This window comes from Brassica oleracea, chromosome C5 (assembly GCF_000695525.1).
Source record: "Brassica oleracea var. oleracea cultivar TO1000 chromosome C5, BOL, whole genome shotgun sequence".
Classification (NCBI taxonomy): Eukaryota; Viridiplantae; Streptophyta; class Magnoliopsida; order Brassicales; family Brassicaceae; genus Brassica; species Brassica oleracea.
This window is the reverse complement of record NC_027752.1, coordinates 1,367,090-1,378,580: the sequence shown is the minus strand read 5'-3', so window position 1 is coordinate 1,378,580 and position 11,491 is coordinate 1,367,090. Positions and strand designations below refer to the sequence as shown.

At 39.1% G+C, this 11,491-nt stretch overlaps 5 protein-coding genes across 5 annotated transcripts; 1 reads left to right on the top strand and 4 right to left on the bottom strand.

Annotated features, from left to right (window-relative positions):
- Positions 1 to 530: 530 nt before the first annotated feature.
- On the bottom strand, positions 531 to 2,211 carry LOC106344231. Its single transcript, XM_013783643.1, has one exon. It carries the CDS (start codon positions 1,995 to 1,997, stop codon positions 531 to 533), a length of 1,467 nt encoding a protein of 488 aa, XP_013639097.1. The 5' UTR covers positions 1,998 to 2,211.
- Positions 2,212 to 2,912: 701 nt separating this feature from the next.
- On the top strand, positions 2,913 to 5,408 carry LOC106294511 (probable folate-biopterin transporter 8, chloroplastic). Its single transcript, XM_013730076.1, has 2 exons — positions 2,913 to 3,672; positions 4,090 to 5,408. Exons 1-2 carry the CDS (start codon positions 3,198 to 3,200, stop codon positions 5,226 to 5,228), a joined length of 1,614 nt encoding a protein of 537 aa, XP_013585530.1. The 5' UTR covers positions 2,913 to 3,197; the 3' UTR covers positions 5,229 to 5,408.
- LOC106294512 lies at positions 5,361 to 6,216 on the bottom strand. Its single transcript, XM_013730078.1, has 3 exons — positions 6,027 to 6,216; positions 5,759 to 5,936; positions 5,361 to 5,676 (listed from the first exon to the last, which is right to left on the bottom strand). Exons 1-3 carry the CDS (start codon positions 6,151 to 6,153, stop codon positions 5,424 to 5,426), a joined length of 558 nt encoding a protein of 185 aa, XP_013585532.1. The 5' UTR covers positions 6,154 to 6,216; the 3' UTR covers positions 5,361 to 5,423.
- Positions 6,217 to 6,632: 416 nt separating this feature from the next.
- LOC106293117 lies at positions 6,633 to 8,034 on the bottom strand. Its single transcript, XM_013728792.1, has 4 exons — positions 7,790 to 8,034; positions 7,184 to 7,254; positions 6,956 to 7,091; positions 6,633 to 6,858 (listed from the first exon to the last, which is right to left on the bottom strand). Exons 1-4 carry the CDS (start codon positions 7,932 to 7,934, stop codon positions 6,767 to 6,769), a joined length of 444 nt encoding a protein of 147 aa, XP_013584246.1. The 5' UTR covers positions 7,935 to 8,034; the 3' UTR covers positions 6,633 to 6,766.
- A 277-nt stretch (positions 8,035 to 8,311) lies between these two features.
- On the bottom strand, positions 8,312 to 10,246 carry LOC106292845 (auxin-responsive protein IAA12). The gene is made up of 5 exons (XM_013728507.1): positions 9,861 to 10,246; positions 9,051 to 9,304; positions 8,865 to 8,985; positions 8,727 to 8,788; positions 8,312 to 8,650 (listed from the first exon to the last, which is right to left on the bottom strand). The coding sequence occupies exons 1-5, from the start codon at positions 10,073 to 10,075 to the stop codon at positions 8,610 to 8,612; spliced, it is 693 nt and encodes a 230-aa protein (XP_013583961.1). The 5' UTR covers positions 10,076 to 10,246; the 3' UTR covers positions 8,312 to 8,609.
- Between the last annotated feature and the right edge of the window lie 1,245 nt (positions 10,247 to 11,491).

The window sequence follows — 11,491 nt, the reverse complement described above, 5'->3', positions numbered from 1 at the left end:
GCCCGAACTTAAGAGTTCCTTCATCCCACAAGCGTGCAGCATGTCACCAAAAGGTTTAAAAGAGTTATCACTTCTTCTTGGCCCATTCAGTTTTTCTTCATTGCTCAAGATTTCATTAAAATCTCCAATCATAGCCCATGGTTGTTGTCTCTGAACTCCAATCCGAGACAGTTTCTCCCAAACTTTGTGTCTCCTATCATAAGCAGGGTCCCCATATACACAAGAAAGGAAGAATCCGAAATTACCAAACTGTACATGAAAATCCATTAAGTTCTTATCCACATGATTAAAGACCAACTCCGAACTTCTTTTCCAAAAAACAGCAAGACCACCCCATGTATCTACAGGCTCCACCGTATATACAAAGTCATAACCGAGCCACACTTGAATATTTACAAGGACGTTTCTACAGCGCATCGTCTCCATCAGAAAGAGAACCTCAGGGAAATATTTTTGACGTATTTCCATGAGTCTCTGAACTGTCAAGTCTTGAGGCCGCCCCAAGCCTTGACAGTTCCAGCTCACGATGCTCATTGGGATTTGGACGGTCCCTCATTTGGGACCATCCCTTTGGTTTTCTGTCTCACGGCTTTTCCTTTGTTCTCAGCAATTTCCATTGATTTCCTCTTCTCAGTAGATGTCGAAGGCTTCTCCACAATCACCGCACTAGGATCCACTTTCTCTGCCTCCTCCATCGGTTTCAGCTTCCTCTTTTTCACATAAGGTCTCCTTCTTGGTTTCCCTTGTTTCTTAACAGTTCCGGAAGATGCACCCTCAAAGAGGCCAATATTATAAGCCGTCGAACTGTTATCAGAAATAGAGAAACCAGAATTTGAGAAGTTGGATTCAGAGCTGTAATTGACCAGTCGTGGGTTCTCAATGAAGGTCGAGCCCCTACCAGCAGCAATAGCCGCTCCCATAAGTTTCTGCCCACCAGTTCTTGAAGAGGATATACTTTGGTTTGACTCAGGAGCATCATACTCAAATAAAATACCCTTGCCTCGATTAAGATCTTTAGTTATCACTGGTGGTTCTTCTAGTCTGAGCACCATTCTTTCAGAAACAGGGTTAAGCTCAACTTCCCTAACAGATTTACTGACTCTTTCTTCTCTAATCTTCCGCTCTTCCCCTTCAGCCACCATCAAATACTGTCGCATCCCTTCTAACACTTCCGACGCAATCTTCGGTCTTCCTAGAACAGGATGGATCCCTACTTGATGTTCCTCCAGAACTCCATAAAGGGGATCATTTTCAGAAAGAATCAGATTAGGCTTAGGTTTATCATCAAAGATGCCTAATCTTTTCTTTATAGTTTGGTCTTGTCTTTGTCTCACAAGAAGCAGACACATCGGTTTCTCATGGGTCATTCTTTGACAGTGATAACATCTTTTCTGAACCCTTTCATAGAAGTAGAAAACTTCAAAAGAGCCACCTTTTTTCAGACTGATGACTCTGGATTTTCTCAGGGGGTTTGCTACATTGAATCTGACCTGTACCCGAACATACTCCCGAGTATGAGGCTTCTCCGGGTCAAAAGCTACAGTTTCAACCTTCCCCACCAAGTCTCCTAACGCTGTAATTGCTTCAGTCGTGTAGTAGTTCACAGGAATGTTACTAATCTGAACCCACAACAGGACGAATTGCAGATAATCAGGAGGGGGATGTTCAATCCATCTTTCAATAGCCAAAGCCCACTCATTATAAGTGTGGATACCCTTACTAAGCACATCCTCCAAATCATATTCATTCTGAAAGATAAACTGAAAGCGTTCTTTGGAGAGCGCTATACCACGAACACGGCCATACTTCTGCCACTTTCTTGGCATGTCGTGGATCAGACTTGCCATATTCTGACAAGGAGGATTGAGCAACCTTCCAATCAGACTTCTTCTGTTTCTTTCCATAGAGCTAAACTCCGGTAAATCCGGCATCACGAACGGGACGTCCTCATCATCTAAGGATAGCTCCATCAACGCTTTGTCCATCGCTGAAGACATAGCTACTACTCAAGAGTAATAATCCTCCAACGATCTTCTTTGATGCAGATACTCAGATACGAAAAAGATAACTTTCTTTTGTTAGAACCCTAGAATGAACGCTTCAGATTATAAGTTCAAGATATTTTAGTGAAAACGGAGGGTTACGATCAAAGGGGAAAAGGAATCCCAGCCACTAGCCCAAATCTTGGGAGTCTAAACGAGAGAGAAAAAGCTCTCCAGCCCCGATGTTATTTAGTGATGGAAGGAACAAAGTCTAGTCATCAGTTTTTTACGGTCGACTTGAAAAATGAAATAAAATTCAATTATTCTTTTTGTGATACCGAATTAATATAACAGAACTTTAGTGACATGTCGGCCGTGTTCGTTTGCATGTCGCGAGACCTGCGACATGCGACCTGCGACTGATCGCAGGTCGCAGGTTGTTGTTCGTTTTGCTGTCGCGTAACATGCGACCTGCGATTGGTCGCAAGTCGCATTGTTCGTTTTGATGTCGCGCGACTGATCGCGCGACCAGTCGCGGATTTCCATTTAAGTCGCCCGAAAAAACAGCGACTAAAAATTAAGAAAATTTTGATCGCGCAACTGGTCGCAGGTCGCAGATCGCAGGTCGCGCGACACGTAAACGAACATAGTTTTAGTCGCAGGTCGCAAGTTTAGTCGCATGTCGCAGGTCGCAAGTCGCAAGTCGCGCGACACGTAAGCGAACGTAATCTTAGTCGCAAGTCGCAGGTCGCAGGTCGCAGGTCGCACGACACGTAAACGAACATGGCCGTCGTAATCAGATGTGACCTTCAAATCTCATAGGACAGTCGATTTTTCTGTGGGTCCCTTAAAAAGAAACCTTAATAATCAATCTCTAAAGCCATGACAACCGTTAGTTAATTACTTAAATAAAAACGTTAGAATCTTAGTTTGATTATCTGTGGAAGACAAGTATTAAACTGCATTTAGCTTTTTGAGTTCTTGTCTCCTTCTAATTGCTTCTCCGCACGCTTCTCGATCCTTCAAAAATATCATTTTCTTTATTTTCTTTCTTGTTTGTTTCGTCTCCTTCCTCGATTCAACGATCCTTAACAGTTTGCACCCAAAGTTACATAAACACCCCAACGTTACATACGAAGCATGTGACAACATTTCTTCTAAACCTTTATCCTTCTCCTCCTCTGGTTTCATCTCTCTGAATCTCTAAGAGTCATAATGATAAATCCATTACTATCAATCCAGAACTCCCCAACCACGTTCTTGAATCCACCATTTCTTTTCTTCAACACAAAACTACAACAACTACAAGAGAAGCAGAACAAGAGCAATACTCTGTTCATTGTGGAAACCAAATCAAGAAGAGCCACGACATTCTCATGTCTCTCAATATCCAGAAAAAGAAGAAGCAACGGTGTTTCTGAATCTGAAGAAACTGTGAGGTATGAACAAATGGGTGGTGGAGGCATCTCGGTTTTGTGTGGGTTAGGCTATTGGGTGCAGGGCTCCAGATGTTTCCCATGGCTTGCACTTAACTTCCACATGGTTAACACCCTCGGACTCCAACCATCCACCCTTCAGCTTGTGCAGTACTCTTGCCTTCTCCCTATGGTGGCTAAACCTCTCTACGGAGTTCTCTCAGATGTTCTTTACATCGGTAGTGGTCGCAGAGTTCCTTACATCTCCATTGGAGGTTAGTTTATACCAAAATATTAATTCTAGAAAGTCTTAAATCTCTGTGTACCAGCAATAATTTGTTAGAGCGAACTTAGTTTATACTAATTAGAAATTTTTTATTTTTTCTAGATAAGATCTAAAAATGAAATCGGGTTTTAGGGGTTATAAATTTATTTGATTCGCATAATCAACATGATAAATAATAGTATAGATTGTTTATACACTGTTATAAATACGGGTCTAACGGGTTGTTATAAATTTATTTGATTCCCATAATCAATATAAAAATCTTAAAACAGGTGTTTGTCTTAATACAGTTTTGTTTTTAAATTTTCTTTCTTTCTTCCGTTGATTCGGGTTAGTTCATAACACAAAGTCTCTCTGTCTTTGTCTGCTCCCTTTCAACATGGTCTGAATATTTTGAATGTGTCAGTGTCTCTGCAGGTACTAGCATGGGGCACAATGGCACTCTTCCAAGGAGCTAGAGAAGTTCTTCCTTCTCTCATAGCATGTGCCCTGCTCAGTAACCTTGGTGCATCCATCACCGAGGTTGCAAAAGACGCTCTAGTCGCTGAATACGGTCTGAGATACAGAATAAACGGTCTTCAGTCCTACGCCCTCATGGCTTCAGCAGCTGGTGGAGTCTTAGGGAACTTGCTTGGAGGATATCTCTTGCTCAGAACACCTCCTAAGATCTCCTTTCTTGTCTTCACCGCGGTCTTGTCTCTTCAGCTCCTTGTCTCCTTGTCTTCAAGAGAAGAGTCTTTTGGTTTGCCACGGAGGAAAGAGACAAGCTTGGTTGTGATGAGTGTAAAGAAACAGTTGTCTAATCTCATGGAAGCTATCCAGGAGGAGGATATCTCACAGCCTATGATCTGGGCGGTAGTGTCCATCTCAATGGTCCCACTTCTCTCTGGATCAGTGTTCTGTTACCAAACGCAAGTTCTAAACTTGGACCCTTCGGTTATTGGAATGTCCAAAGTGATTGGACAAGTGATGCTTCTTTGTCTAACCGTGGTCTACGACCGATACTTAAAGACACTTCCCATGAGACCACTCATCCACATCGTTCAGCTCTTGTACGCGTTATCAATCCTCCTTGACTACATCTTGGTGAAGCAGATAAACCTCGGAGTTGGCATCTCCAACGAAGTCTTTGTCCTTTGCTTCTCTAGCTTAGCAGAGATTCTCGCACAGTTCAAGATCCTTCCATTCGCAGTTCGGTTAGCTAACATGTGTCCTCAGGGCTGTGAAGGATCGGTCACATCGTTTCTCGCATCGTCTCTGTGTCTATCACAGATTGTTAGCGCTTTCTTGGGAGTAGGATTAGCTAATGTAATAGGTGTAACGTCTAGTAACTATTCGAACTTGCCTTCAGGGATTATAGTACAGTCTCTAGCGGCTTTGGTGCCTTTGTGTTTCATGCACTTCGTCCCAATGTCAGAGCCTGTGGTTGAGAAGGGAGCGAAGAGAGGTTTAAGTACGAGAAGCAGGAGAATAGTTGGAAGAGTAATACGTCAAGAAAGTGTAGCTTATCGGCGAGGAAGAGAGTCGGAAGAAGCACAAAGATAGCGTAAGGTCATACATTAGAATAATGTATACATTGTTTATAATGAGATTTTCATTTTTTGCATAAGAAAACACAAATCCATAGAATAACAAAGGAACACATTATTACATAAACTGATAAAGTAAAAAAAAAGGAACCTACATCTTTATCGTTTATTATTCAAATTTATAAGATTACAAAAGCACTAGAACGCGATTCTAAACGGCCATAGTGGTGGTTCCAACACCAGCTTTGTGCTCGCCTGCATGAGTGCCTGGCACGTGACCATGACCTTGACCTGTAGCGTAGTCACGATCTCTATACCCAGGACCGTACTTGCTGCTGAATACACCAGCATGGATCAACAAGACGTAAAGCAACTGCGTGAACGTTAGGATTATGATGAAGGCTTCAATAATCCTCAACCTCCACCCTCTCCATCCTCCTATGTTTATTTGCTTGCATGCCAACCTTATTCCCAACCAAAAAAAAATAATAAGAATCATCATTTTGATATAAAGACAACATATATAAATATGATATTAGGTATTACCCCATGGCAAGAGCGGTGACAGCCCATGCAACTATAGAGGAGGAGCCTGCGGCTGCAAGACTATCATTCCTCCAGAACCTGATATGGTTAGCTCCTGCCAGCTTCGACGCTATGCCTATAACGGCTGCTAAGATCGAAAACGTCAAGAAGAAGGGTGTTGCTCCATTGCCTCCAAAGCCTAGTTAGTTTTTTTTTAGCAAAAAAAAAAAAAAAACAATAACTAATGATCATATATATACAAATGGAGATATTGAAAGAAAAGTTATACTTGGGTGATTAGTTTGGCCGTTGATGTATCTGTTGAGACACCAACTAGCAAAACCAAGCACGATAAGGTACATGATCAGATTCAAGAACAACAATGGTGCTGCTATGTTTCTTCCGACCGTCGCCATTTTAACTTTACTTCTTTGCTAACGCTTTATCCAAATCCAAGAAAAGCTTGCTTTACTTGTTCGGTGATGATCAGTTGAGGTGTGGTATGCGACATAATTTTATATACACGAAGCTTAGACGGTTTGTTGGCGAGGAACACGTGCCATGCACAGAGGAGCTTCTATGTTTAGCTGGTAACAGGTGGTGGAACACGTGCCGCGAGGTTGGTCCAAAGTGTTGGATATAGCCTGCGCTCGAATGTCCAAGTGCTTTCTTTATATTATCTCCTTACGCTTTTTTATCATATTAAATGTTGTAGGATGCCATATATTGGTAACGATTATTTTGTCAGCAAATTATTTATAATTATTCCTCCTGGAGTTAATTAACATGCATTTATACAGGAGAGCCATATATTGGGTGAAGTGTTGATTGACTATGTGATCATTTACTGAATGTTGTTTGGTGTAAAGTGTAAACAAGTTTGTGAAGTACAATGTAGGAAACATAACATGTTTAGACCCTTTCTTTAAAAGCACTTTGTATGTGTAATTACACTATACGAGTGTTTTCTGAGATATAATGTTACATAATGTTATATAGTAGCAGCAGCCATGATAATCTGAGAGCATCTTATGATGTTTTGGATGAAGAAAGACCTCCTGTTTTCTCAAGATCACGTTGTCTTGCTCGTTCCATTTTCCGCTTTCGCCATTCTTCCAATGCTATAGAAGAACATTGTGTAACAAACAGATCAAAACCCTCTTCATGTGTAGTTTTGTTTTAGCATGAACAAAGAGATTGTTGCCATTTTTTTTGTACCTTTCAAGCTGGACGCATCGTTAAGCGAGCGGAAATCTTTGAGGCGTTTAGAGAGATCAACGGCTGCGTTCTGCTTCACATCTTTCTCCTGCTCTGTTTCTTGTCCAGCAGATGACTCATGTTCGATTTCTCGGACCTATAATAGATCCAAATGCTAGGAGTAAAAGAGAAGCAGAGAGGGGTTTAGAGATGTGTGAACTAATGTAATAGTGTTTGTATGTAGGTTACTCTTTTGATAAGCTCTAAAGGTTGCATCTTGAGTCTAATCTCTTCGGCTTCCTTCACATACCGAAGCTGAGCTGCATTTATCAAATGTATGGTGAAAGAATGAAACAAGAAAGCCAAAAAAAACCCTTTTTTAAGAATATTATTATTCATAAACAATATGGTAAGACCATGATTAACGCGGGTTTCTTAGAGTGGGGTTCTTAGCGGAAGTTAAGAAACTACGCTTAGCTTCTTCTTCTATATGAGGAAAGTAGAATTATCAACGGTCTCCCAAAGAAGGTAAATTAAAAATGTGATTTTTAACAGACATAATGTCAAAATCCAGACAACAGTTCATGGAAGGAGAGCACAACTCTTTAAAGTGTTTTAATCTCAGCTCAACAGGCAAAATCTAAGCTTTTCTCTCCATATCGATTCTTAGCATTGTAGAAGCCATTAATCTAGAACGAACGAGTCAAAGTGATATAGAAGCGTATACACACTAAATCTGAAACTAGACAACAACAAAGCCTGGTTTTTTTGTCGGTATGAACAGATCCGAGAAAGACCCATCACAAGATATGATCGCTAAAGCCTCAAACTTTCCAGAGAGAGATTGCAACAGACCTGAAACGGGTCGGCGAGAGGAGGAAGAGAAAAAGCCCTGAAGGAGGAAGAGGAAGATGAAGAGATTGACGAGCGTGAGAGCAATTGTGGCGTTCTTGAAAGATAATCTCATTCGCCATTGATTATGATGATGATGATGATCCATTCTCCAATTGTGTGGGTTTCACAAAACTTTGCTCATTTTATGAAGAAGAAGAATCATCAATCTTCTTCTACAGACTCTAATAAAAACAGCTGTTTGACTTTTAGATTTTTTTTTTTCTTTTTCTTATCAATTTTTTACTTTGGTTGGACTCCTCAATTTTAAAATATTTTCTTTTTAGGTAAAGATTTAAAAATTTTACATGTGCATCATCGCATAGCATTTGAAAAATTAAAAATATTTTGATTTAGGTCACATGAATCCAAAAACATACTAAGAAATGACATATTTAGCAATTTTTTGAATGAAGAATTTGTTTGTTTGCTATGTCCAAATAAAATACAATTAGCACACATACAAGCTCACCAAACCAAACCATATAAAGGAAGTGAGTTTCATTCCTTGGAATCAAGAAGGCCCCAACAAGAAAACAGAACACTCTTTTATCACATTAGATAATGCCTTCAACTATTTACATTACAAGAAAATAAATAAACAAAAGACCAAGAAAACTACTAATTGAAAAACCTTAAAATGAAAACCATGGGAGTAATATCAAATCTCAAGCTCCAGCTTTTATCGGATTCACCGGTATACTTTCTTCAATAACTTGCCACAAACTCAAAAAGAAACCCATAACAATGCCAGCTTTGTAAGGGACGCTAAACAGGATCAATTTCATTGTCTCTGTCTCTCCTTCTGATCTTGATGTCTTGGAGCTGCATTAAAGAATGTTTCATTCGGGTTATATTCTTAATTGGTCGAGAAGAGAATTCAATAAAACCAGAAACATACCAAGTCCATTAGCTTCAGAGGTTCCCATGATCCGAAGCCTTTTCACCGATGCGATAAACATTCTAATAACAAAAATGACAAAATGATTTAGATCTTGACAAAGACTTAATATATACCAAGCCATTTCTAGATTCTTACCTCCATGGAACATCGCCCACAAGCATCCAATCTCCTTCCTTATCCTCATAAGTGAGTACAAACTCTGATGACCCATCTAAAAGTCTCAAAGGTTTCACTTTTTTCCGAGAAGTAGTAGTACCTAATACAATAATGTCAGTCAAACTCCAATAAGAATCCATCTCAAGTGTTTAAGCAGTAACTGACCTGTCATTCTGAAGAACATTTCCTCAAGCTTCTGAGCCAAGTTTTCATAAGAAGAATGAGCTCTCATTTCCACTTTTCTGCCTATACCAACTCCATCCATATTCACTTTCACATACCCTAAACCCTGAACTGAGACATCTTTAGGCTCATTCTTCTTCTTCCCCTCTTCTTCTTCTTCTTTGGCCGCCTTCATAGCTTGGTTGTTCACCTTGTTCATCCTGTGTGACCCAATCGGTGGCCATCCCACTATCTGACTGCTCCACCAAATCCATGAAATCATCAAAACAAACATCTTACTATGATCAAAATCCTAGCATAAACATGAATGACTACATAGGAAAATCAATAGCAAGACAAGAAGCTAGAAAAGCTCATCACTTTTGCAACATTTCGAGTATATAACAAAGTCTGATTCAGTGGATACTACTCCCTCCTTTTTTTTTAAGTTAAGTATTCTATATTTTTGACACGTTTTAATAAAACACATTAAATATGTATATTTTTTGTGTTTATCTTTTTTGTTATAATTTTAAACCAATAAAAATTCAATTGATCCGATTAAGTTTTAAGAAGTTTTCAATTTGTTAATAAAACATACATTGAAAATTTTTCGAAACAAAATTTTTCTCCAGAATAAATCTTTTCGAAACAAAATTTTTCAATGTATAAAATAAATCTTTTCGAAACAAAATTTTTCTCCAGAGAATACGTAACAGAAGCTAACAAGTTCCTTACACAAATTCTGTTTCGAGATAGTAACAAAACCAAAAGATTGGAGCTTTCTTGATAAATAAATAGAAAAGACGGAACCTTGAGCGAGGAGGAGAAGCTCCTTGTCCTTGGTTAGAGGAAGAGTCAGCAGCTCGTTTAGACCCAACAGAAGGAAAGTCCTTAGCCGTCAGAATCCTCCCACGCTCTCTCCACGCGCCACCGCCGATGCTGAGCCCTAATCCCAGCTCCAGCTCACTCTCAGCCGGAAGAAGGTTACTCTTCCCCGTCTCAAACTCTGACCCACCACCACGCATGTTGTCGACTAAGAATCCAAAGAGAGGGTCTTTTCAATGAACCGTTCAAGAGAAAGAATGAGACAGATGAAAGAAGAGAGCGTGTGGGGTATTTAGGGTTCTTTCTTCAAGCGTATTTGAGAGAGACGAGAGATGATGAAAACAGAGTAAAGGAGAGAGTGATGAGAGTTGGGGACCCATATGTCTTGTAATGGCCATACCACAATGCCAATCTTTCTAACCAAAGTCTTCTCTTTTTGTTTTTTTGATATATAAAATTTCTGAAAAGTTTAGTTCCCCGACATCATCAAACCTGTCGTGCTCTCGTTGCGTTATAGTTTGGTTCAAGCAACTAGAGAGAAAGAGAGTTCCCAAGAAACTTGTTTTACAGTTGTTTGTGTGTGTGCATAATATCAGCTAAGGTTTTGCTTTTTGTTACATCATTTTTCTTCTTTTCCTTCTCCCACTTGTATATGTTTTGTACTAGAATATTGTGATGCTTTCGGGTGAGAAGCCATTGTTTTATCACATCATGTTTTATAGCACACGATTAATGAGAGTTCTTAGGGTATATTTAAAAGCCAGTTTTTAGTTTTTATTGATAGTTTCTGTTAAGAACTTCACTGTAAAAAATTTCCGTTAATCATGCTTAAAGGGCCATTGGATAATGAGACGGTTCATTTCATAGCACCCCGAAAGTCTCATTTTTAAAGAGTAAATTGTATTTCAGTTAACAATAAATAAATTATATATTTAACGTAGTAAAGGGAAAAACATAGTTTTAAGTTTATTTTTCCTTGAGAACATGGTTCTTGTCGAGCAATATAAAAAAGGAAATTGATGGGAAAAATATGCATTAGTATAAAACGCGGTGATGAGATATTCATCATCATGATGTTTGATGATCCATTGAAAACTTTTGCAGGCGCAAATTGTTTGTGGAAATTAAGCTTTTAATCAGAATTATTATCAATGGAGCACACTACCTCGAACAATCATTAAACTCATTCTCTTAACCGAGATTTAAATGCGGATAAGAGACAGTTCTTAGATTTTCTTAGATTTTAATTAAAAATCATCTCTTAAAAGAGATATAAAAACCGCCTCTCAGCCGAAAAGTGTAAAAAAAAAAACAAAAAACAAAAAAATATCAAATCATGAGTTAAGAACTCCGGCTAAGAGACCGGAGTTAATCATGCCCTCGTGCTCTAATGTATGGCTCTCATGGAAACTAAAATCACTACTGAGATTTGTTGTATCCTGTTGACTTGTGTTTAATTTTTTTCTATAGAAACAAATGAGACACCATCGTTTAAAACAGAAATACTCTCACACGTTCTTCTACTTTATCACGATTAATGTTATGTTGAATGATTTATCAACAATAGCAATAAAATTAAATAAATCGTTTTCATCACCAACCAATAGTCCCCCCCC

Bases quoted from the DNA above. Each gene is read 5' to 3' on its own strand.
- LOC106294511 (XM_013730076.1), top strand. From the start codon at position 3,198: ATGATAAATCCATTACTATCAATCCAGAACTCCCCAACCACGTTCTTG. The intron at 3,673-4,089 runs GTTAGTTTATAC...TGAATGTGTCAG, and splicing joins TCCTTACATCTCCATTGGAG to TGTCTCTGCAGGTACTAGCA.
- LOC106294512 (XM_013730078.1), bottom strand. From the start codon at position 6,153: ATGGCGACGGTCGGAAGAAACATAGCAGCACCATTGTTGTTCTTGAAT. The intron at 5,937-6,026 runs GTATAACTTTTC...AAAACTAACTAG, and splicing joins CGGCCAAACTAATCACCCAA to GCTTTGGAGGCAATGGAGCA. The intron at 5,677-5,758 runs GTAATACCTAAT...GTTGGGAATAAG, and splicing joins GTCACCGCTCTTGCCATGGG to GTTGGCATGCAAGCAAATAA.
- LOC106292845 (XM_013728507.1), bottom strand. From the start codon at position 10,075: ATGCGTGGTGGTGGGTCAGAGTTTGAGACGGGGAAGAGTAACCTTCTT. The intron at 8,986-9,050 runs GTCAGTTACTGC...TTATTGTATTAG, and splicing joins AATGTTCTTCAGAATGACAG to GTACTACTACTTCTCGGAAA. The intron at 8,651-8,726 runs GTATGTTTCTGG...TCTTTAATGCAG, and splicing joins CTCTGAAGCTAATGGACTTG to CTCCAAGACATCAAGATCAG.
- LOC106344231 (XM_013783643.1), bottom strand. From the start codon at position 1,997: ATGTCTTCAGCGATGGACAAAGCGTTGATGGAGCTATCCTTAGATGAT.
- LOC106293117 (XM_013728792.1), bottom strand. From the start codon at position 7,934: ATGGATCATCATCATCATCATAATCAATGGCGAATGAGATTATCTTTC. The intron at 7,092-7,183 runs GTAACCTACATA...GATCTATTATAG, and splicing joins CTTTAGAGCTTATCAAAAGA to GTCCGAGAAATCGAACATGA. The intron at 6,859-6,955 runs GTACAAAAAAAA...GTTCTTCTATAG, and splicing joins CGATGCGTCCAGCTTGAAAG to CATTGGAAGAATGGCGAAAG.